This window comes from Dendropsophus ebraccatus, chromosome 10, assembly GCF_027789765.1.
Source record: "Dendropsophus ebraccatus isolate aDenEbr1 chromosome 10, aDenEbr1.pat, whole genome shotgun sequence".
NCBI lineage: Eukaryota > Metazoa > Chordata > Amphibia > Anura > Hylidae > Dendropsophus > Dendropsophus ebraccatus.
Genome location: NC_091463.1, coordinates 10,734,542 through 10,758,353, shown reverse-complemented (window position 1 = coordinate 10,758,353; position 23,812 = coordinate 10,734,542). Strand labels below are relative to the sequence as shown.

The 23,812-nt window shown below is 44.8% G+C and overlaps 1 protein-coding gene across 3 annotated transcripts in view; it reads left to right on the top strand.

The window, feature by feature from the left end:
• The window catches only part of LOC138802576 (caM kinase-like vesicle-associated protein), a 74,065-nt gene that overhangs the window by 30,807 nt on the left and 19,446 nt on the right, over positions 1-23,812 (top strand). For 2 of the 3 annotated variants that reach the window (XM_069986039.1, XM_069986038.1), the window contains exons 2-3: positions 18,577-18,676; positions 18,768-18,899. In XM_069986039.1, coding sequence (XP_069842140.1) covers positions 18,582-18,676; positions 18,768-18,899 — 227 coding nt within the window. In that variant the 5' untranslated portion in view covers positions 18,577-18,581. Of the gene's footprint in view, positions 1-11,602; positions 11,662-18,576; positions 18,677-18,767; positions 18,900-23,812 lie in introns of those variants that run through there. The other variant, XM_069986040.1, reaches the window with a different exon arrangement.

The following is a 23,812-nucleotide window of genomic DNA, read 5'->3' as shown; positions in this document are numbered from 1 at the left end:
AGGGCGCCACCTTCAATATAGACTGGCAGCAGCTAGAACGACGGGAGGTGGCTAAAAATACTCAGAGGGAGTAAGACCAACTAGAATTGGGAGCTTTTAGTTTTTTAGCTCTTGGGTGGAATACCCCTTTAAGCAACCTGATGATTACAATATGATGATGTGAACACTATCCCCCACTTACCTTGGATCCTGATTTTGCATCAGAATATAACAGCTAGGTTCCCTTTTCTTGCTAGTTCCCAATCCAAGATAAGTGGTATCACATATGTCCAGCAGCCGCCCTCTGTTCACCACTACTGGAGTTAAAGGGGCACTCCTTCTGACACCAGTTGATCTGGGGGAAAAAAAACCTCTAGTCAAGTGAATTGCTCTAGTCACTGATTGGCTGAGCGGGTAATCCATCAGCCGTATCAGGTATTTTCCCCCAAGTTGTGGTAACATCACATTGAGGAAAAATGAGTTCCGAGGGGGGGCTCGGGGCCTCTGATGTGGCACTTCAAGGGGCATGGGGAAAGGTAAGTAAAGCTTGTTTATTATGTCCCCCTTTGCCCCTGTCTGCTACACTATTCTGTATTGATACATTCAGTGTAGAAGGATGGAACAGGTTATACTCACGTCATGGCTCAGCATTCTCTTCCATCCCCCACTTTATTTTTTCCCTATATTAATTTCATTTGCTCCCTCCATTCGCTGTTTTTCTTATTGCTCCTCTGTTTCCCCCGTCTATCCTGTCTGACAGCTCAGCTTCCTCCCAGGAGAGAGTACACTGCCTACAGCACAAAAGTACAGCTTTCAGAGAGGCAGTGGCATGTTACCTTACAGAGCCCATAGCTAAAGCCGGGCACTGAACTTGTGTATATTAAGTGGACACATAGACATTCTGCCAGCTTTCATCAATTCACTGTATGCCTTTTGATGGTCGACTTTTACATCTTTTCTGACAGAATTTCTAGTAAGATGTTTGCAAGGTTCAACGCATAGGCTAGGTAAAACTTATGTGCATCATATAACTACAGTAATACTGCCCTCTATTCAAAGGAATATAACTACTATAATACTGCCCCTATATACAGGAATATAACTACTATAATACTGCCTCCTATATACAAGTATATAACTACTATGATACTGCTCCTATATACAGGGATATAACTACTATAATACTGCCCCTATATACAGGAATATAACTACTATAATACTGCCCCCTATATACAGGAATATAACTACTATAATACTGCCTCCTATATACAAGTATATAACTACTATGATACTGCTCCTATATACAGGGATATAACTACTATAATACTGCTCCTATATACAGGAATATAACTACTATAATACTGCTCCTATATACAGGAATATAACTACTATAATACTGCTCCTATATACAAGAATATAACTACTATGATACTGCTCCTATATACAGGGATATAACTACTATAATACTGCTCCTATATACAAGAATATAACTACTATAATACTGCCCTCTATTCAAAGGAATATAACTACTATAATACTGCCCCTATATACAGGAATATAACTACTATAATACTGCTCCCTATATACAAGAATATAACTTCTATAATACTGCTCCCTATATACAAGAATATAACTACTATAATACTGCTCCCTATATACAAGAATATAACTACTATAATACTGCTCCTATATACAGGGATATAACTACTATAATACTGCTCCTATATACAAGAATATAACTACTATAATACTGCCCCTTTATACAAGAATATAACTACTATAATACTGCTCCTATATACAAGAATATAACTAATATAATGCGGTTCAGGGAAGAAACAGAGTGCTGCACCTCACACCTATGGCTGATACTAGTGCCGCTTGGCTAAATAAAAAACACATCAGAATTTTGTGTATGAATTGATCAAGCCATACTGCCCCATGTACCTCGTGCCGGTATCTGATACACATGGGTCCCTACACTAAGTCCACACCGTGCCAGTCAGTGGCCACCAACCCCGCAGGCGTGCACAGCCAGGGAACGGGGGCCATGGGACGGCCCTGCGACCCCCATGCCACAGGACCAGACGAGAGGTACAAGTATCAGCCATAGGTGTGAGGTGCAGCACTCTTTTTCTTCCCTGAACCGTATTTTGTTTCTCTCTTTTCTCCGTGTTTTGCACTCCTCCTGGTGAGACCCACATGACCGCAATTAGCAGGAGACACCTGAGTGCTCATGGTTTTAATCCCTCCTGTCTGTCCCATTCTATCTTTGATAGTTATGGTGAGTGCAATACCTTATCCAGACTTGTGCTGTTTGGGGGCAGCTTCCTCCGCCGGTGGTGCTGGCTGGGTCTTGGTGTGGCATTTTTGGGTCTGGTCCTGTGGCATGGGGGTTGCAGGGCCGTTCCATGGCCTCCCTTCCCTGACTGTGCACGCCTGCGGGGGTGGTGGTTGCTGACCGGCACAGTGTGGACTTAGTGTAGGGACCCATGTGTATCAGATACCTGCACGCGGTACATTGGGCAGTGTGGCTTGATCAATTCACATACAGAATTCTGATGTTGTTAATGCAGCCGAGAGGTACAAGTATCAGCCATAGGTGTGAGGTGCAGCACTCTTTTTCTTCCCTGAACCGTATAACTAATATAATACTGCTCCTATATACAGGAATATAACTACTATAATACTGCTCCCTATATACAGGAATATAACTACTATAATACTGCTCCTATATACAGGAATATAACTACTATAATACTGCCCCTATATACAAGAATATAACTACTATAATACTGCCCCTATATACAAGAATATAACTACTATAATACTGCTCCTATATACAAGAATATAACTACTATAATACTGCCCCTATATACAAGAATATAACTACTATAATACTGTCCCCTAAATACAGGAATATAACTACTATAATACTGCTCCTATATACAGGAATATAACTACTATAATACTGCTCCTATATACAAGAATATAACTACTATAATACTGCTCCTATATACAAGAATATAACTACTATAATACTGCTCCTATATACAGAAATATAACTACTATAATACTGCTCCTATATACAGGAATATAACTACTATAATACTGCTCCTATATACAGGAATATAACTACTATAATACTGCCTCCTATACACAAGAATATAACTACTATAATACTGCTCCAATATACAGGAATATAACTACTATAATACTGCTCCTATATACAAGAATATATCTACTATAAACATTATACTATAATACTATAGAAAAGTAACCTCCCCGGGGAGTTGCACCCTGTATACCACATGTGTTATCCGCCACAGCTTTAGCACTATAGATAAATCTTTCCCATTGTATTCAGATTTCCCAGTCAGCATCTTCACTGCACATTATTAATGGTCGGATTAATCTTTATCACCGACCATTCCACTTTAACCACAATGGCCGTTCTTACAGGGTGTATATATATATATATATATATATATATATATATGTAGTAGATGAGGCACCATCTGGCATGATCATATTGTACTTAGAGGTAACAAGCAGATCGCCCCTGACATGAGCCCTCCCATCCCTCCATTACAATCACATTACATTGTCCCCAGCAATATGTGCTGAGAATCCCCTGTGGGACACAATATGCCGGTTATTGATGGTCCTGCTTAGGGCGATGTGTTTTTTACATTGTTTATTGAAAAATAAATTGCGACCAAACCTAATTCTCCGCTGCCGCTCTGTTCCTAATGTTTCTCACATTTATAGATCCTACAGCAGCAAGAATTTATGATAATGGTCGTCTGTGCGAAGCGGTCTCATCTTCATAACAACAGCTTCTTAAAGGGGTTTCTAACCTTAGAAGACAAGGCCGCTATCTTCCAGAAACAGCACCACTCCTGTCCTCAGTTTTGGTGGCCTTAAAGCTTTGAAGGAAATGGAGCTTAATTGCAGTACCACACATGACCTGAGCAAAGGAGTGGCGCTGTTTTTGCAAGAAAGTAGTTTTAACCCTTTTACACTGCAACTGGCTTTTATTGCATGAACGCCTCACTGATTTCAATATGCACTGCGTAATGCTTCACTTCACCTGTGGTGGCGCTGTGGGGAAATTGATCACTTCCCTCCCAATGCCGCTACAGATTCCAGTACTTATCAGCTGCTGTATGTGCTGCAGTAAGTGGTTTATTCTCTACAGTCTGACACAGTGCTCTCTGCTGCCACCTCTGTCAATGTCAGGAACTGTCCAGGGCAGAAGAGGTTTTCTATGGGGATTTGCTGCTACTCTGGGAAGTTCCTGACACGGACAGAGGTGGCAGCAGAGAGCACTGTGTCAGACTGTAGAGAATACACCACTTCCTGCAGGACAGACAGCAGCTGATAAGTACTGGAAGACTGGAGATTTTTAAATGTAATTAATTTACAATTAATCTGTATAACTTTCTTGGTTATAAAATATTTTTTTTTCCCTCCTGAGTACCCCTTTAAGAGGAATATTTTCCTTATGCAGCTGCTAGAGGTAATATATCCCATAGTATAGCATATAACAGGGCACACATAAATTGTGGACCTCTTGTTTTATAGCAATGCCCAGGGAAGTGTTGGGTGAAAACAATTGCATGTACTTACCTCCCTGGCTCCAGCGCTGCTGCCCACATTCTGCTGTCCCAGGTCCTGGAAAGCAGCTGCTTCCGGGGTGTTGAGACATGACGGACGGGACACCGCTACAGCTACTGACAACTACAGCCACGTCATGTCGCAACACCCTGAAAGAGGCTGCACCCCGTGGACCGCAGCAGCTGGATGCGCACAGAACCTCTGGAGCCAGGTAGGTAAGTGCAAGCAATTGTTTCAACCCACCCCCTCCCTGGGCATTACAAAAAAAGGGGCCCTGCCCCTTTAAGGCTTTCTGCACACTCAATATTTTGGTCCGTATTTTGATTCAGAAAATTTGCCATTTTTTTTTTTTTTATGTTTTTTAAACTTATTTTTAGACTTTTTTTTGCTATTAATTTTGCTATTTACAAATGCTATTAAACAATTTGCAAACCAGGTGTCTTTTCAGACGTAAAATGTTTGCGGCTCATAAAACAGCCCAGCATACCTCATGTGAGCGTAGCCTAATACTTGCCATTCTTCATCAGCCAATTAGGAGAAAGCTTTGTGGTGTATATAGTAAAGGGGGCAGCAGTGACGGTAGATAGCGGTGGGACGCAGCGTCACCGGGGATTTATAGCTGCGGCTGGCGGCCGGCCTTATGGGCAGCCATGGCGGGAGAGCGGGGAACATGGAAGAAATGATATTGCGGATAGAAGCCATAAAGTGGGAGACGGAGTGGAGGATAAATCACAGACTTTACTGGGAATTGGGAAGTCTGCGCAGCTGGATGAGAGTTTATTAGGGGATTTGTGAAATTGATTGGGGGGCTCAGGGACCCCGAGCAGGAACAGGACATCCTCGGCGAGCTGCCAGGACTGACGGCAGTGACAGGCCGAGATGTGCACAAGCAGCCGGCCGCATGCTCCTCATGTCTTGTACTTATAACTGCACATCATACTGGGGTATCTAAGCCTTTCATGTGGGATACAGTCTGCTAAGGGGCGGGTAGATTTACTATTGCAGATGAAGTTCACTGTATCTAAGCTTATGATGTGTGATATGGCCTGATCCGCTGCTGTATCTAAGCTTATGATGTGTAATAGGGCCTGATCAGCTGCTGTATCTAAGCTTATGATGTGTGATATGGCCTGATCAGCTGCTGTATCTAAGCTTATGATGTGTGATATGGCCTGATCAGCTGCTGTATCTAAGCTTATGATGTGTGATATGGCCTGATCCGCTGCTGTATCTAAGCTTATGATGTGTGATATGGCCTGATCAGCTGCTGTATCTAAGCTTATGATGTGTGATATGGCCTGATCAGCTGCTGTATCTAAGCTTATGATGTGTGATATGGCCTGATCAGCTGCTGTATCTAAGCTTATTATGTGTGATATTGCCTGATCCGCTGCTGTATCTAAGCTTATGATGTGTGATATGGCCTGATCAGCTGCTGTATCTAAGCTTATGATGTGTGATATGGCCTGATCAGCTGCTGTATCTAAGCTTATGATGTGTGATATGGCCTGATCAGCTGCTGTATCTAAGCTTATGATGTGTGATATGGCCTGATCAGCTGCTGTATCTAAGCTTATGATGTGTGATATGGCCTGATCCGCTGCTGTATCTAAGCTTATGAGGTGTGATATGGCCTGATCCGCTGCTGTATCTAAGCTTATGATGTGTGATATGGCCTGATCAGCTGCTGTATCTAAGCACCCTTTTACAGGCTTGCTAACATTACCAGATGTGGCCCATTAAAAGGGAACCCTGGCTTTTTTTTATATTCTACTTCTATTTAATAATCTCAAGTCTTCCAGTACTTATCAGCTGCTGGATGTCCTGCAGGAAGTGGTGTATTCTTTTCAGTCTGACACAGTCCTCTCTGCTGCCACCTCTGTCCATGTCAGGAACTGTCCAGAGCAGGAGAGGTTTTCTATGGGGATTTGCTGCTGCTCTGGACAGTTCCTGACATGGACAGGGGTGGCAGCAGAGAGCACTGTGTCAGACTGGAAAGACTACACCAGTTTCTGGAAGACATACAGCAGCTGATAAGTACTGGAAAACTGGAGATTTCTTATTGAATTGAATCAAATTGATTTGAAAACCTTTTTTCTCTAGAATATCCCTTTAAAGGGGTAGTCCACCAAATTTTTTTCTTTCAAATCATCTGGTGCCATAAAGTGCCAGAGATTTGTAATTCACTTCTATTAAAAAATCTCAAGTCTTCCAGTACTTATCAGCTGCTGTGTGACCAGCAGGCAGTGGTGTTTTCTTTCCTGTCTGACACAGTGCTCTCTGTTGCCTCCTCTGTCCATGTCAGGAACTGTCCAAAACAGGAGCAAATCCCCATAGAAAACCTCTCCTGCTGTCCAGACTGGAAATCATACAACTTCCTGGTGGGCATACAGCAGCTGATAAGTACTGGAAGGCTTGAGATTTTTTAATAGAAGTAAATTACAAATCTCTGGCACTTCATGGCAGCAGTTGATTTGAAAGAAAAAATTTTGGGGTGAACTACCCCTTTAAATTCATCCAATCCGCCAACTAAACTGTTAGTTCATTAGTCAGCTCATTGCCGGCCCTTTTACATGGGAAGATTATGGGGAACAAGTGCAAAATAGCCTGAAACAAAGACATATTGGGCGGCCCCATGGAGAATGAATGGGGCGCCGACCGCAGTTGCCACCCAGGTGTGCTGATCGCTCCAATCACTTCTGGACAACGGCGGCACTGTCCTCAGGATCGGTGCAAACCCCCGGCGATCAGCATGTCATTCCCTATGGATAGAGGGCAACAAGATGAAATACCCCTTTAAGCCTGATAAAGTCTGATGAGCAATGTATCTAAGCCTGTTGTGTGTGATACAGCCTGATGAGCATTGTATCTAAGCCTATTCTGTGTGATAAAGCCTGATGAGCATTGTATCTAAGCCTATTCTGTGTGATACAGCCTGACGAGCATTGTATCTAAGCCTATTCTGTGTGATAAAGCCTGATGAGCATTGTATCTAAGCCTATTCCGTGTGATACACCCTAAAGAGCATTGTATGTAAGCCTATTCCGTGTGATACACCCTGATGAGCATTGTATCCGAGCCTATTCTGTGTGATACAGCCTGACGAGCATTGTATCTAAGCATATTCTGTGTGATACAGCGTAATGAGCATTGTATCTAAGCCTGTCCTGTGTGATACAGCCTGACAAGCATTGTATCTAAGCCTATTCTGTGTGATACAGCCTGACGAGCATTGTATCCGAGCCTATTCTGTGTGATACACCCTGATGAGCATTGTACCTAAGCCTATTTTGTGTGATACAGCCTGACAAGCATTGTATCCGAGCCCATGACATGGGAAAAATGATCCCGCCGTGGCCTCCCCCTCTATTTCTGCTTAACCCCTATGAAATAAAACACTGACCCCAGCTTTGGATAAATTTGGCCACAGCAGCCAACTTTATTAACATAAATACAAACATAAAATAACAGTAATCCAATATCAATAGCAATAAATATGCTACCTAAACTTATCCCAACATCTCTAACACGGGAGGGGGTCCTTGAAGCTAAAAACATAACCAGCCACCCACAGCAATGCACTCCCCATTAGTGCTATACTTGTAATACTATAGATACTGCCCCCAGCCGGTTACCCCAGGCTCAGGAGCCCAATTGCAATTACCCTGGCCGATTATGTATAACGCCCACCTACTCCCCGGGACACCACCCTGCCAGGAGCCCACCATCCTCCAAGTAACCCGATCATCTATTAACTAAAGAGGGTGCACAACTCCTCGTGTACCACTTTCCATCCATTTTAGCCAACCCCAAGGACCCCCTACGCCGCCACGCTGCCGTGACAAACAAAAAACAACTCCCCGGCCACCTCCCTCGGACCAACACAACCCAAAAAACCTCCAACAGACATATAGGGTGGGTGGGTGGGACTCTTCCACTGCTCCCTCACCTGTGGTGCTTCCTGCTCAGTAGGAGCCTTATAACACCTCCCTTCCCAACCAACTCCACCCCTAGCAACTCCCGCCCTAGCCGAACCTTCCACCTTAACCCACTATGTGCCATTTTCCCTGTCATGCCGGCCTCCCTTAAACTACGTTACGTCCGGCCTCTACTTTCTGTGTGATACAGCCTGACAAGCATTGTATCTAAGCCTGTCCTGTGTGATACAGCCTGATGAGCACAGCGCTGATGTCCTCAGCTTATTGTATCTTTGATGTCGTCCTTACAGGAGCGGCAGCCATGTCACCCGCCTCCTGAAGCTGCCAGGGCAGATGGCGGGAAAACATTGCCAGCGTGTGCGTAACCGAGTGTTTGTAAATGTTTAAATGTGTTTATTTATGCACAAGTCTGTCTGTCTGCATTATTATACATCAGCTAGGAGGGAAGACAGCGAGGAGGGTGGAAGAGATTATACGGGCTGTGTGTATAGTGACGGGCTGTGTGTATAGTGACCAGAGGGGACGGGCTGTGTGTATAGTGACCGGAGGGGATGGGCTGTGTGTATAGTGACCGGAGGGGAGGGGCTGTGTGTATAATGACCGGAGGGGACGGGCTGTGTGTATAGTGACGGGCTGTGTGTATAGTGACGGGCTGTGTGTATAGTGACTGGAGGGGACAGGCTGTGTGTATAGTGACTGGAGGGGATGGGCTGTGTGTATAGTGACCGGAGGGGACGGGCTGTGTGTATAATGACCGGAGGGGACGGGCTGTGTGTATAGTGACGGGCTGTGTGTATAGTGACTGGAGGGGACAGGCTGTGTGTATAGTGACCGGAGGGGACGGGCTGTGTGTATAGTGACCGGAGGGGACGGGCTGTGTGTATAGTGACCGGAGGGGACGGGCTGTGTGTATAGTGACCGGAGGGGACGGGCTGTGTGTATAGTGACGGGCTGTGTGTATAGTGACCGGAGGGGACGGGCTGTGTGTATAGTGACGGGCTGTGTGTATAGTGACCGGAGGGGACGGGCTGTGTGTATAGTGACCGGAGGGGACGGGCTGTGTGTATAGTGACCGGAGGGGACGGGCTGTGTGTATAGTGACCGGAGGGGACGGGCTGTGTGTATAGTGACAGGAGGGGACGGGCTGTGTGTATAGTGACCGGAGGGGACGGGCTGTGTGTATAGTGACCGGAGGGGACGGGCTGTGTGTATAGTGACCGGAGGGGACGGGCTGTGTGTATAGTGACCGGAGGGGACGGGCTGTGTGTATAATGACCGGAGGGGACGGGCTGTGTGTATAGTGACGGGCTGTGTGTATAGTGACTGGAGGGGACGGGCTGTGTGTATAGTGACCAGAGGGGACGGGCTGTGTGTATAGTGACCGGAGGGGACGTGTCACGGCCGCGGCGGCGTCCCGTGCCCCGGGCCGCCGCCGCGACTCCCCACTGCCCCATGCAGCAGCCGGTGTCCGTAGGCAGGGACCCGGCGCTGCTGTCACTTCGGCCCCGGGGGGCGCCTTACCTCTCCACGCTCCTGCCCGTCGCTGTGCCGGCCGGCGCGCGCGTCCCCGCCTCCTAGGGAGCGCGCGCGCCGCCTGTCTCAGATTTAAAGGGGCAGTGCTCTCCTAATTGGTCCATGTGCACAATCACTCCCTATAAATTCCAGCCCTGCCCCACTACAGGTGTTGGAGCCTCTACATGCTTCCCATAGCGTTTGGCCCAGCCCCCTGTTGTTCCTGATTCCTGTCCGCTACCTGGTCCCTAGTCCTTGTTCCTGATTCCTGTCCACTACCTGGTCCCTAGTCCTTGTTCCTGGTTCCTGCTTCCCCGTTACTCTATTGCTCCCGTCTTCAGACTGTCTCCTGCGGTCACGACTATAGACCTCTGCCACTACCATCTCCTGCCTACTGCTCCTGCCACGCCTCGCCTGCCATCACCAGCAACCAAGCCAGGGGTAGCGACCTGGGGGTCGCCTGCCGCAGCAAGTCCATCCCGCCTTGCGGCGGGCTCTGGTGAAAACCAGCGGCCCCTTAGACTCCGCTCCCTGGTGAGGTTAGTGCCATCGCTGGTGACGGTCCAGTGGATCCACTACTCCAGGCGTTACAGGACGGGCTGTGTGTATAGTGACCGGAGGGGACGGGCTGTGTGTATAGTGACCGGAGGGGACGGGCTGTGTGTATAGTGACCGGAGGGGACGGGCTGTGTGTATAATGACCGGAGGGGACGGGCTGTGTGTATAGTGACCGGAGGGGACGGGCTGTGTGTATAGTGACGGGCTGTGTGTATAGTGACTGGAGGGGACGGGCTGTGTGTATAGTGACTGGAGGGGACGGGCTGTGTGTATAGTGACTGGAGGGGACCAGCTGTGTGTATAGTGACCGGAGGGGACGGGCTGTGTGTATAGTGACCGGAGGGGAAGGGCTGTGTGTATAGTGACGGGCTGTGTGTATAGTGACAGGAGGGGACGGGCTGTGTGTATAGTGACGGGCTGTGTGTATAGTGACCGGAGGGGACGGGCTGGGTGTATAGTGACCGGAGGGGACGGGCTGTGTGTATAGTGACCAGAGGGGACGGGCTGTGTGTATAGTGACCGGAAGGGACGGGCTGTGTGTATAGTGACCGGGGGGACGGGCTGGGTGTATAGTGACCGGAGGGGAAGGGCTGTGTGTATAGTGACGGGCTGTGTGTATAGTGACTGGAGGGGACGGGCTGTGTGTATAGTGACCGGAGGGGACGGGCTGTGTGTATAGTGACTGGAGGGGACAGGCTGTGTGTATAGTGACGGGCTGTGTGTACTGATCCTCAATATCATGAAAACAGCAAATGTACAATGTGTTATATGTAATAAGCTATAAACTATTAAATTCATGGAGTAATATAGCAGGTTCACACAAGGGAAATCACTTTTGCTGTTGCTCATGTTATTGCTGATTTAAGGTTAGCAGGTCAGATTCTTGCTCCAACCAATGGTTACAGAACTTCACCATAACATTAAAACCACAGAGAGGTGAAGTGAATAACATGGATTATCTTGTGACAATGTCACCTTTCACAGGCTGGAGAAATGATGTGCCAGTGAACATTCAGCCCCCGAGGTTCATGTGCCGGAGGCAGGAAAAGTGGTTAATGTAAGAGAACTGGGGGCAGGGTCATAGAGGTTTATTGATGTGCGGGGGTGAAGGGTAGCCCGTCTGCTCTGATCCCACAGAAGAGATGCTGTAGAGTAAACTGCTGAAAAACCTTACGCTGGCTATGATAGAAAGGAGTCAGATCACACAGGACATGGCAGCTTAACCAGCCATGATGATCCCTGTCTTCTGCCTAAAGCAGCTACAATGGACGAGTGTGAGGTGTGAGCCCCCATTGATGTTGTGTCGGAGGATCAGTCGGTCACTTGCTAGGTGGTGAAGTGCGACGCCACTCCGGTGGTGGATGGCCGAGATACAGCCGGACCTTAAGATGTTATAGTGTGACACCAGTGCCGGGTAGGCACACAGGTGTGATGGCACACCTGCTTTTATTTTAGAAGACTGGTTATTTCTTTTTTCCCCTGTGGTCAGTGTCCTGCCGGACTACTACGGGGCCCCCTGGGTTAGTGGAATCACGGATGACCAGTGTGGTGTAGTGACCCTCCCGGACCACTGGAACTGCCACCCACAGAAAGGGGAAGTGTCCCAAGGATGTGGTGAATACTGTGTCGGTGTGGAATGAAAAATTACAATGTCTCTTTTACATAAATAATCTGTTGTTTACTTGAAAAGTTACTTGGTGCAGCAAGTTATATAGCTTTGCGTTGACAGGATATATTACACTTGATAGTTCCCTTGATAAAGCACTTGTTAAGACACTTGATAATACTTGTAGGCGAATACTTGACAATACAGCAACCAGATCTGCGATAGGAATTTAGTAGAGAGTACAGTTGTGCTGACTGAGCAACATGTTGAGGGATCCAAAGAATCAGAGTAGCAGAGAGGAGGATGTCTTAACCCAAGTAGTACTGTGCTCTGCCGGGATGTTGAAGGATGAGGTAGAAGAATACTTAGAAAAAAGAAGAATACTTGTACCCCTGTATTGACCTTTTTAGTCTTCACACCACCCACTAGATTTGGGGGACCCGTCCTAAAGGGTGACACAAGGCCCAGACCTTGTAACCTGGGATGAGCAGAATGCTAAGGGTTCCCTGCTGACAGCCACGCTGGGAGATAGAGTTCATAGGCCTTAGCAACTTTGCTCTATTCGGATCAGTTCCTACCTTACTGCTGTCTGTGGATACTGTCCTGCACTATGACTCTCCTAGTCCACGGCGTGGGTTGAGGTTGTCTCTGACATGTCCTCTCTTATGAAGATCTTAGCTATGTCTTGTCTTACTTCCTACCCATACAGGGTTCTGAATAAGACTGACTCTTGTGGGTGAGGGGACCTGGCAGAGGGCCAGGGCCCAGAAAGGACCACTGTAGAGAGCTTTCTAGCTTGCATCCTTGCTCTACAAAGTCCAGCTCCAAAGACCTTCACACTTCCTCTACCCACACTTCCTTCCTCAGCGTATCTAAAGTGTGCTGTGAGTAGGTGAAGAGTGCAAATAAAAGAAGTAAAGAGAGAGGTGATAGGAGAAGAGAAGAACAGATTCCCTTAGGTTCACAGATCCATGTGACATACAAACAAACAATAACCCCTTACATGATTCAGCCGTGCGGCATCTGAATACATACATCTAAAACAGTGACATCTAGTGGCGAAACTTTATCACTACTTGTACAGGCTTTTTCAAAGGGTGTAACCAAAGGCAACACCCATGGTAGGACCCCATAAGTGAGTATCAGACCTGGAGCATGGAGCAATAAGGGAAAGCATCTGGTCTGATGGGTCACGTTCTCCATCATGTAACCGGCCGGGTGCGTGGGCGTCACTCACCAGGGTAAGAGATGGCACCAGGATGGGGGGAAGACATGATGGCGGAGGCAGTGTGATGGGCAATGTTCTACTGGAGACCTTGTGTCCTGGCGTCATGTGGTTGTTACTGTGACACCGACCACCTACCTAAACATTGTACACTTCAAGTCCCCCCCTCTGTGACAGCAGGACCCCCTAATAGCAGCGGCCTCCTCAGTAAGATACCATGCCTTGCCAGGCTGCATTACTTTATATACATACGGCCCATCCTCCCCTAATATACAGCCCTATAGATTTATACAAGTCACTTCCCTTCTCAGAATCCCATTCTACTTGCTTTTATGCCTCATCTTTTGTCACCTAAGAAGAGACATATGACTGCAGGTTTAATAGTGGCGTTCTGGCGAGTAACATATTTCATTCGGCTCAGAGCGCTCTCTGATTTAATTAGAAGCTACGCTGATCACAGACGCGTTTCATGTTAGACTGATTTTAAACAATTTCATCCGTAATGTGGATCTTTTTTTTTTCTGTGATAGAAAAGGTAAAATTAACCTTTTCACCTACCTGGTTACCTGGACCATATTGTGGGAGTCACCGCCACCTACCTGCTGTATCATCACTAGTATCTATCTGTGCTGCTTGTCACTATACACAACTGTCACTGAATGGCAGCATTATTTAGGCATTCTATTATCTTATTCTATTGTTATAATATGTAAGCAGAGATTATTATTAGGCTGGGTTCACACTACGTCTTTGCAATCTGTTTTTTGCAAAAAAAAAAACGGATGAAAAAAACTGATGCATTAGTGTACATCTGTTCTGATCCATTTTTCCACTGAGGTCAATTATAAAAATAAAGGGATCAAGACAGATCCGTTTTTTTTTTCCCGTACACAAAAATGTAGTCGACCTTAATTTTATGTCCTTTAAAAAAAACTGTTTTGATTTGTTCTTTTTTTATAATAGAAGTCAATGGAAAAATGGATCAAAACGGATGCACGCTAATACATCCGTTTTTTCCATCCGTTTTTTTGCAAAAAAAACGCATTACAGAAACGTAGTGTGAACCCAGCCTCAGTAGTAGTATTATGTGGGTACTCCAGGGCGGAATTATGGTATCATTTCCTCAGTGCATGGATGTATCGTTTAGCAGTATGTGACACTGTTATCATGGTGCTGTATGGCAGTATTATTTTAGCACTTTATGGTGGTATTATACACTATGCGCAGGCCAGATTCTTGGTCATTCAATGGTTTTATTAGTTTTTTTTTCTTTTTACTATTTTATATTTATGCTATGGTAGCATTTTCCTTATGGAAAAAGTAGTTGGTGCATTGTTGCTCCTATTGTGCCAACTGAGGGAGGCATAGAAAAGTGAATATACAGTATGTCCAATCAGATGGGGTACAAGGATGTACATATATATACACCACCCAGTAAGCTTATTTAAAGTATAAAGGAAAGATAATGTCATGTAACCCTGCGACATCTGACTTATGAAGGCTGTATCGTTTGTATCATGAATCAACCCATTTGTTGGCACTTTTGGGGGCACAGACAAACCCACAAGCTTATAATATAGAGTTTGACCCTCTAGTACTAAATGTATGAATGCGTCAGGTTATAAGGAGTCCTGTATATTGGTGCTGTGGCTTTATGGAACAGACTGGCGTGTGCAGTGACAGCGTAGAGCACGATGTGGACAGTATGTGCAGTGATCTGTGTTTGGTCCATCTGTTCCGCACTTGCTCATATTGACGCCCTATGAAGCTCAGGTTACAGCACCAGATTTGGAGCAGCAGTAACTATCAGGAGAACTGATGGTCGGTGCATTCATTGGCCATACTCACATACTCATATAATGAGCCAGTACATACCCCTGTGGATGAACAATATGGACAGCGGTCATCCGATCAGTGGCGGTGCACGTCACATGACAATGGTTCTTTTGTCTAATCAAAAACGTCCAACTTCTTTTAGTTCCTTTATCCTGCACTGTATAATATACAGTACCTTGCTATATCTGAACTTACTGTCATGTAGTGCAGATCCAGATCACAGAAACAATGCTTGGGCTAGAATTACAGATCTCGAGACTTAAAGCGGTACTCCAGCAAAAAAAATTATTTCAAATCAACTGGTTTTAGAAAGTTATATTGATTTGTAACTTTCTTCTATTAAAAAATCTCAAGTCTTACAGTACTTATCAGCTGCTGTATGTCCTGCAGGAAGTGGTGTATTCTTCTATATACACAGTGCTTTCTGCTGCCACCTGTGTCCATGTCAGGAACTGTCCAGAGCAGCAGCAAATCCCCATAGAAAACCTCTCCTGCTCTGGACTGTTCCTCACATGGACAGAGGTGGCAGCAGAGAGCACAGTGTCAGACTGGAAAGAATACACCACTTCCTGCAGGACATACAGCAGCTGTTAAGTATGGGAATACTGGAGATTTTTTTTTTTTAAATAGAAGTAAATTACAAATCTATATAATTTTCTAAAACCAGTTGAGTTGAAAGAGAAAGATTTTTGCTGGAGTACCCCTTTAAGTCTTGAGGTCTGTAATTCGCCAGAGTACCCCTTTAATGAAACAATTTATGAACACTTCAGTTGATGCACAGCTTCTTCAGCCCTATGACCCCAGTAATACGCAGCTGAATGTCACCAATAGAATAGCCCTTTAAGAAGAGTCCATTAGACATTCAGCTTGCACTTTGATACCATTAGGGTAGAATAACAGTATACGTTGTAGGATTCGCTTATTCGGGATTCATTATCATCACAGTTATCTGTCTTTTTGATATCACATATACATTTTTAATGACAACTTTCTACACTGGGAAGAGATATCTCCGGGCTGGATTTTAATGGGTATCAGTCGGTAGAAATTGGCATTTTGTATCCGTGAAGACTTTGATATGGTTTGGCTTCACGTTCACATCTGCCCCTCCCCCCTGACCGATTAGACGGATAAGACATTATTGGGATGTCATCCCCGGCTGTGTGCTTACATGTGCCAATGTTGTTTCCATCTTTGTATAATACGACTTTACTACAAGTTATTATGGTGTCAACATGTCCACAAACTGACAAGGTTTCCCTGCATTAATAACACTGGATACATCATGCTTAATGGATCCTGACTGACGCGGTGATAACAGCTATGGTTTTGTTATTTATTTATTTTAATATATGATAAATGGAAGGCGTTCAATTTCTATTGGTTCTTAAGGGAATTGAACATGTGATGATGGCAGGGGGACACTGAGGGACACAGGGCACTGGGGGGACACTGAGCATCCCCCTGCCATCATCCTCTCCAGCAGCCACAGCCCGCACAGCTCTGGGAGTCGGGTCGTGACATCACCATTTTATCCAGGAAGTGAAGCCTTGATGCAGTAGTAAGTGCAGGAAAAAAAGCACTTTATAAGCATTTCCCATAATCAGTGTATATTGGTAATTTGTATAACTTTTGGGGAACAATATAATACTTTAATAACAATTTTCGCCGGACTTCTCCTTTGAGTCCTGAGGTAGAGTAGCAGTGTTGGTTCAGTTGAGTGTTGAGAGGATTAGAGGACCTTAGAGAAGTTGAGAGGAGTTTGTCAGGAGAGTAGAGGAATTAGTTGGGAGTGTAGTAATGTGTAGTAATGTGCTCTGCTCGAACTTGAGAGAAGAAATACTTGAAGAAGATACTTATTAAGAGAATACTATTGTGTTTCAACCTTACTGTCGCTTTCTGCCCTGCAGTGTCGGGGGGCCCGTCCTACGAGGGTGACACAAGCCCCAGTCTTGGTTACCTGACAGTAGCTTGTGTCTGAAATTATCCGGTGTCACCTGCGCTGCGAGATAGGGTACAAAGACCTTTATACAGTTGCTTTGCTCTATTCAAGTCAGTTCCTCTGTCTACGACACCGCCCTGCTAAGTTAAGAGAGGTTCTCGGCGTGGGCTGGGGTGATCTCTGACTTGTCCTCTTTCAGTTGCTTAACACTGCATACTGACTGTAGTTATAGCTTGTGGAAAGAAAGTCTCTGTGTTCTCCATTACCACAGTTGGCCTGTCCCGGATAGGAAACCTGGCAGAGCACAGAAGGGATGCCTGGTCTGTGTGTGTCCTACTCCTCAGAGACTCAGAGAGAAACTAAACTAAGTAACACTACACTTTCTCCCCCTAAGTGACTATTTCCAACAGGGTGTTTAAGGGTCCCTGTGAGTGGTGGAGAAGAGAGTGTGCAGAAGAAGGAGGATAAAGATAGGTAGAAGTAAAAAGAGCATCTTTCATTGGTTCACAGACTTACATAACAAAACTGTAACCCTATAGTGACTACAGCTGTGCAATACATACATACTTAGATATACTGACATCTGGTGGTGAAACTTGCCTAACTTCATCACCTTACTTTAGAGGATAAGACTTTTACGACAGGTGCAAAACTAGAGACACTCGTGGTGGGATACCACACATTCCTATGCCGAGAGCCGAGTAAGCCAGAAGAGTGCTGTACTCGGCGGGAGGTACGGAGTTTGCCCCCCCCCCCCCCTTGATCTTTTACTTTTTACTTATCCTGTGGATAGGAGAAAAGTATATTTTTCCTGGCCAACCTCTTTAATGCAACTTTTTAGAGATTTAAGTTGTTTTCTGAATAGAAAGCTCCAAGTTCCATGCAGAGACACATAGATAAATAATGAAGTTCTGGCTAAATGTAGCCGCCTCTATGGGGAGCTTAGGGGCTTCCTGCATACTGTATATACATTGAACTCAATAATAAAAAAGTATACAGTATATTCATAAGCCCTCCCACCATAGTAGTGATACCAACAATTTTATTATCTAACCCTGTCCAGCATGCTTGAGTCGGATTGTTCGGCATTTGATTACCTGTGGCTGACGAAGTTGGATGCAGCCTTAAGTAGTCCAGGAAACATGGATACAGCCTATGTCTGCATCCAACTTCTTCAGCCACTGGTAACCAAAAACCGAACAATCCTTTAAGAGTTTTGTCCGTACCATACTGTAGATCAGAATCTCCCCATTGATCATCTGAATTAAGGGTCTCTGCATTATATATATATATATATATTATATATATATATATATCTTGCCCCTCCATTCTTCTCTCAAACACTTTCTCCTCTCTCTTGTAGCGGCCATGCCTTTTGGATGTATCAGTGTCCGCAATGAGAAAACATATAACTGCTTCTCGGATATCACCGACAAGTATGAGATTGGCCAGCTCCTGTGTGCGTGAGTATTGGGCTTCCAGCGACTTTCTTCACTTCTTTACGACTGGCAGATTTATCATTGTATATATATTCACTATACCTGTGTCTCGCAGGAAGGAGTTCTGTGAAATATGCCTCGCCCGAGAGATGCAGACTGACCGCGTCTTTGTGTGTAAAAAGTTCCTAAAAAAAGATGGCCGAAAAGTGAGGAGAGCAGCAAAGAACGAGATAATGATACTGAAGATGTAAGTAACTCAACCTATCTATCTTCTATCTATCTATCATCTATCTATCTATCTATCTATCTATCTATCTCCTATCTATCTATCTATCTATCTATCTATCTATCTATCTCCTATCTATCTCCTATCTATCTATCTATCTATCTATCTATCTATCTATCTATCTATCTATCTATCTCCTATCTATCTATCTATCTATCTATCTATCTCCTATCTATCTATCTATCTATCTATCTATCTATCTATCTATCTCCTATCTATCTATCTATCTATCTATCTATCTATCTCCTATCTGTCTATCTATCTATCTCCTATCTATCTATCTATCTATCTATCTATCTATCTATCTATCTATATATCTCCTATCTATCTATCTATCTATCTATCTATCTATCTATCTATCTATCTCCTATTTATCTATCTAGCTATCTATCTATCTATCTATCTATCTATCTAGCAAGGAATTCCCCACAGCACAGCTTAGAATTCAAACGTTGTGATTTATTTCATATCCAAAAACAGCAGTAAACAGTGCAACACAGCAAGGTGAGTCTGATGCGAAGTTTCTGCGGCCTCCGCCGCCTTTCTCAAGCACCTTGCTGTGTTGCACTGTTTACTGCTGTTTTTGGATATGAAATAAATCACAACGTTTGAATTCTAAGCTGTGCTGTGGGGAATTCCTTGCTATATACAACAGGCTCCTGGTCAAAGCCGTCCCTGCTGGCACTCGGATCCATTACTGGTATAGTGCTACCTATATACTGTGATATCTATCTTATCTATCTATCTATCTATCTATCTCCTATCCATCCAATTCATTTTGTTGCTTCTTTTAGCTCTTTAGCTACATAGTCACTCCAGTACAAATCTGTGTAGCATGGAGAGGCACTCTGTTCTATAACAGATAGCCCTCACTCACATGCAGCACCATATATTGCCATGCTGTGTTTCTCCTGTGGTGGCGCTGTAGGACACCTTGTGATTACAATTAGAGGCCTCCTGTGACTGACAGTAACTGTCGATGATTGACAACCCCCTCAACCTCTCTAAGTAGACAACAAAGGCCGCTGACAATATTGACTAAAGGCCTCCCGTTTATGGTTGTAACTGTGAGATAAACTGTGAGCTGGGAAAGAAAAAAAAACAAAAAAACCCCCCATCATCTTGGGTTTTTCTCAAGTCAATATATAAGGAGTTGATTGGATTACGGTCAATAAGAAGCTAGGCTGCTTCATAATGAGTCACAGGGGTCCCCTGAGTGTGGCGGCGATGAATCTCATAAGCCTCCCAGCTTTAATAATACCGCCATCTCCTCTCAGAAAGCAGTTTTATTGAGATTATTTTCTTCTAATGACAAATGTGCATCTTGTCTGGAGGAAGAAGTGGTGTCGAATACGACCGTCTATCTTTATATATTGCCCTATGAGACAGGGCGCATTGGATTTCTTTACATTCCCAATTTACATGAGGTTTAGGTCATGTTCATAGCTTGTTTTTAGGAAAAGTAGTCGCTGTGTGCAGCTCTACCCTTCCTGGACCCCATTATATGTCAGTGGGGTCTGATTGGTGTCCACCATGTTACCACACCGGTGTTTTTCCTTATATATCCTACTTCTAAGGCTGGGATGGGGAACCTTCGGCCCTCCAGCTGGTGCAAAACTACAATTTCCATCATGCCTGGACAGCCAAAGCTTTGGCTGTCCAGGCATGATGGGAATTGTAGTTGTGCGACAGCTGGAGGGCTGATGGTTCCCTATCCCTGTTCTATAAGGGCCGTATTGGATGTCCCGAGAGTTAATATAAGCTGATCTACCAGATTGGCGCCTATTATGCTTGATGATCACGACGAAAAGCCTGTGTGTATATATATATATATATATATATATTAGTTAGCGATGCCCTAAAAGTGTAAAATAATAAAGTTTACTTACCTCTCCAAGCCCCCCCCCCCCTTTGTCCTTAAAGCTTTTCCCCACTTACTGCAGCTACTGCTGCGCTTAGTCAATAACTAGCTGAGATGGGACAGTGCCGTGGCCAGTGAGTCGCTGAGCGGCCTGTCACTTCACACAAGTCTGATGTGCCAGTGGTGGCTGCGGTGCGCGGGAGTTAGCTAGAAGGACACCGGGGGAACCTGGACAGGTAAGTATATAGTTTTATTATTTTCTTTACTCATTTGTCAGCCATCGGACGTGCATGACTACATGTAATAGCGGCAGCCAATGATTTTTAAACATGTTTAAAAGACAATGATGGTCAGGCGATGATGTGCTCTTCGGGAGATTTTTGTCTTTATTACACATGGCGATAATTGATTCGCCATGTTATTGCTCGGTGTAATAGGGCCCTAAGGCTTTGTTCACATCTGGGTGGGTTTATGGGCACATACTTACTAAGGGTCCTTTTACACATACAGATAAATCGCTTCAGTGCACGTTTAGCGAATGACAAGCAATGATTCTTTTCTTTTTACCAATAGGCGTTAATACATTCATAAATAAATAAAATGCTTAATGCCACGGTAATATATACTGTGAACGACGAGTGGTTACACTGAAAGACCTGCGAACAATTAACAATGATTTTAGGGTCAGCTCAAAAAATGTGATCAACGACATACGAAGGAATGTCCTATTTTGGCCGTGGGGTCCTATTTTGGCTGCTGACTGGTTGAGCGGGCCTAACATATCACGTCCCAAGTCCCCACTCAGGCCCAGAAGCTGCCAGGACCAGGGGACCGGAGCTGCGGTATACCGGCACCAGCGCTGGAGTCAGGGAGGGGAGAGCATGTTTCTTCTTTCATCCTCCTCCCCCCCAGCCCGGAGTTCCCCTTTAAGACTCCTGCTTATAATATCTTCATCCTGTGTGTATGCTGTGAATTGTAGTCCTGCCACAGCCGGAGAGCCGCAGGTTGTAGATGACTCTGTTAGAGGTCGGGTTTTCTCTCCTGATTTCCCGTAATTGAGCGCCTGAGGACTTTCTTTTTTTTCTTCCCCTTTAGTAAATTTACAGTCGATTTCTCCCAGGACTTGTACATATTTATACGTATTACTACAGAACAGGGTGATCAATCAAACCCCGAGCAGCTAGGAATCCATTAATATTTCACTCTATTCTGGCTCCTCTTGTCTGTTTTCTATTCTGGAGAAGTAATGTCGGCCATTTGCCTGCCCACAATTGCTTCCTCCTTATGTCTGCTGTGTTCACTTAATGCATCGGCTTACTCTGTGGTTTCTTAATGCAGCGATGTTAACTGGTTTATTTGTACATTATAAAGGGAACTAATATCGTTTTCAGACCTGAAGATGAAGAATTGGGTATAAAAAAAAAAATAAAAATGTGTCATCTCATTATGTAATGTGGTTTGGCTCCTTGTTCATCCTGAGCTTCCTGTTTCAGGAATAGAATATTAGGGCAGACAGGGTCTGTGGAAAGCTGTGTGATGCTCTCTATGGCGGCTGTGATGGCTGCTACCCAGCAGGAGGCCAGGATACATCAGAAATGGCAAACGCTGCATCTCATCGTGATTTCATTCCCGTTCTCCGATATTTCTGCTGCCTCCACAATGAAGAAACCTCCGACTGCTGAATTATTCTAGAAGCAGCAAAGATCATTTTATTTCTGCCGCTGTAAACAGATTTATTGGCTCCCCAGACAGAAGCGCATGCATTTCGCAGAATGCTAGAAGAACCTGGGGCAGAGGGTAGATCATTTTCATCTTTATAGGCCAGAAATATGAAAAGGTCTTTAAACACGGCCATATAAATAATACAAATACATTTACACCGGGGCGGCCGTTGTTTTAGCCTATGGAGAATTGTGCTGATCCAGCTTCCTATGGGTTCTGCATTAAAAGGCCTTTGCCTGGAAAAATTTAAAAGTTTTGGAGTTGTCAAAACGTTATTTGAGTTATTCAGGAAAACGGGATATGGCTGACCTTACAGCTTTGTTATACAGCGGTACATACACTGGATGACCACTGAGCTAGGAGCAATACAGCCACACTTATTGGCTGCTTCCGAATCGCCAGGCTTGGATGATGAACCATGGACAGACACCAGCCTGAAGAGCACACTGTGGTGGATCCAAGAGGCTAGTGTCATATGGCAGGTTTGGTATCTCAGCAATGATGTACCACAGTGGACAAGCGATATCTCAGCAACGACATATCACAGTAGTCTAGCTGACCCGACAACAGTGCAAGAGAGACCAAGAACATGATTCACAATAACGTGATATTTCAAAAAGTGTGTACTTCAGAGAGTTTGCACACTGATCGGCGCTGCACTGCAGATACGTAGCTCGTAGCTGCTATATAGATCTCTAGGATTCCGTGTCCTCAGAAAAAAGTGTTTAAACAAATAACAAAAATGATCTTGAGCGCTATAGCTGACGTGAGGGCGATGTAGATTAAATTAAGTACCAAAATACTGACTGTAAATATAGAACTAGTATAGAAAAATGTGCAATAACTAAAAAACATCTAACGCGTTTCAGCGAGCTTACGGTCGCCCTCGTCAGAGATTCTGATGAGGGCGACCGTAAGCTCGCTGAAACGCGTTAGATGTTTTTTTCCCCACATCGGCCTCCGTATCCACCATAGTGACGTCACTGGAACGTGGATTCCTTCGGACTTATTCCACCACGCCGGGTGTCAGGTAGCAGCAGAGCCGCCGGCCGGTGCTCGCTCCCAACCCCGACAGTAAGAACTTCTCTTTCCCACTTCAACATCTTGCAACACTTCTTTCATAGCAAGACCGTAACCAATGGACTTTTAAACAGGAGACAGCACGGTGCAAGACAGGTAGGAATCTACTACACTACCGAATGAGTCATTTAACAGTGCATTGTCGTTTATATTGAAGCAGACTTGTGATTCTTGTCAGCGGGGAGTACTACTTTGAAGAACATATATTGCC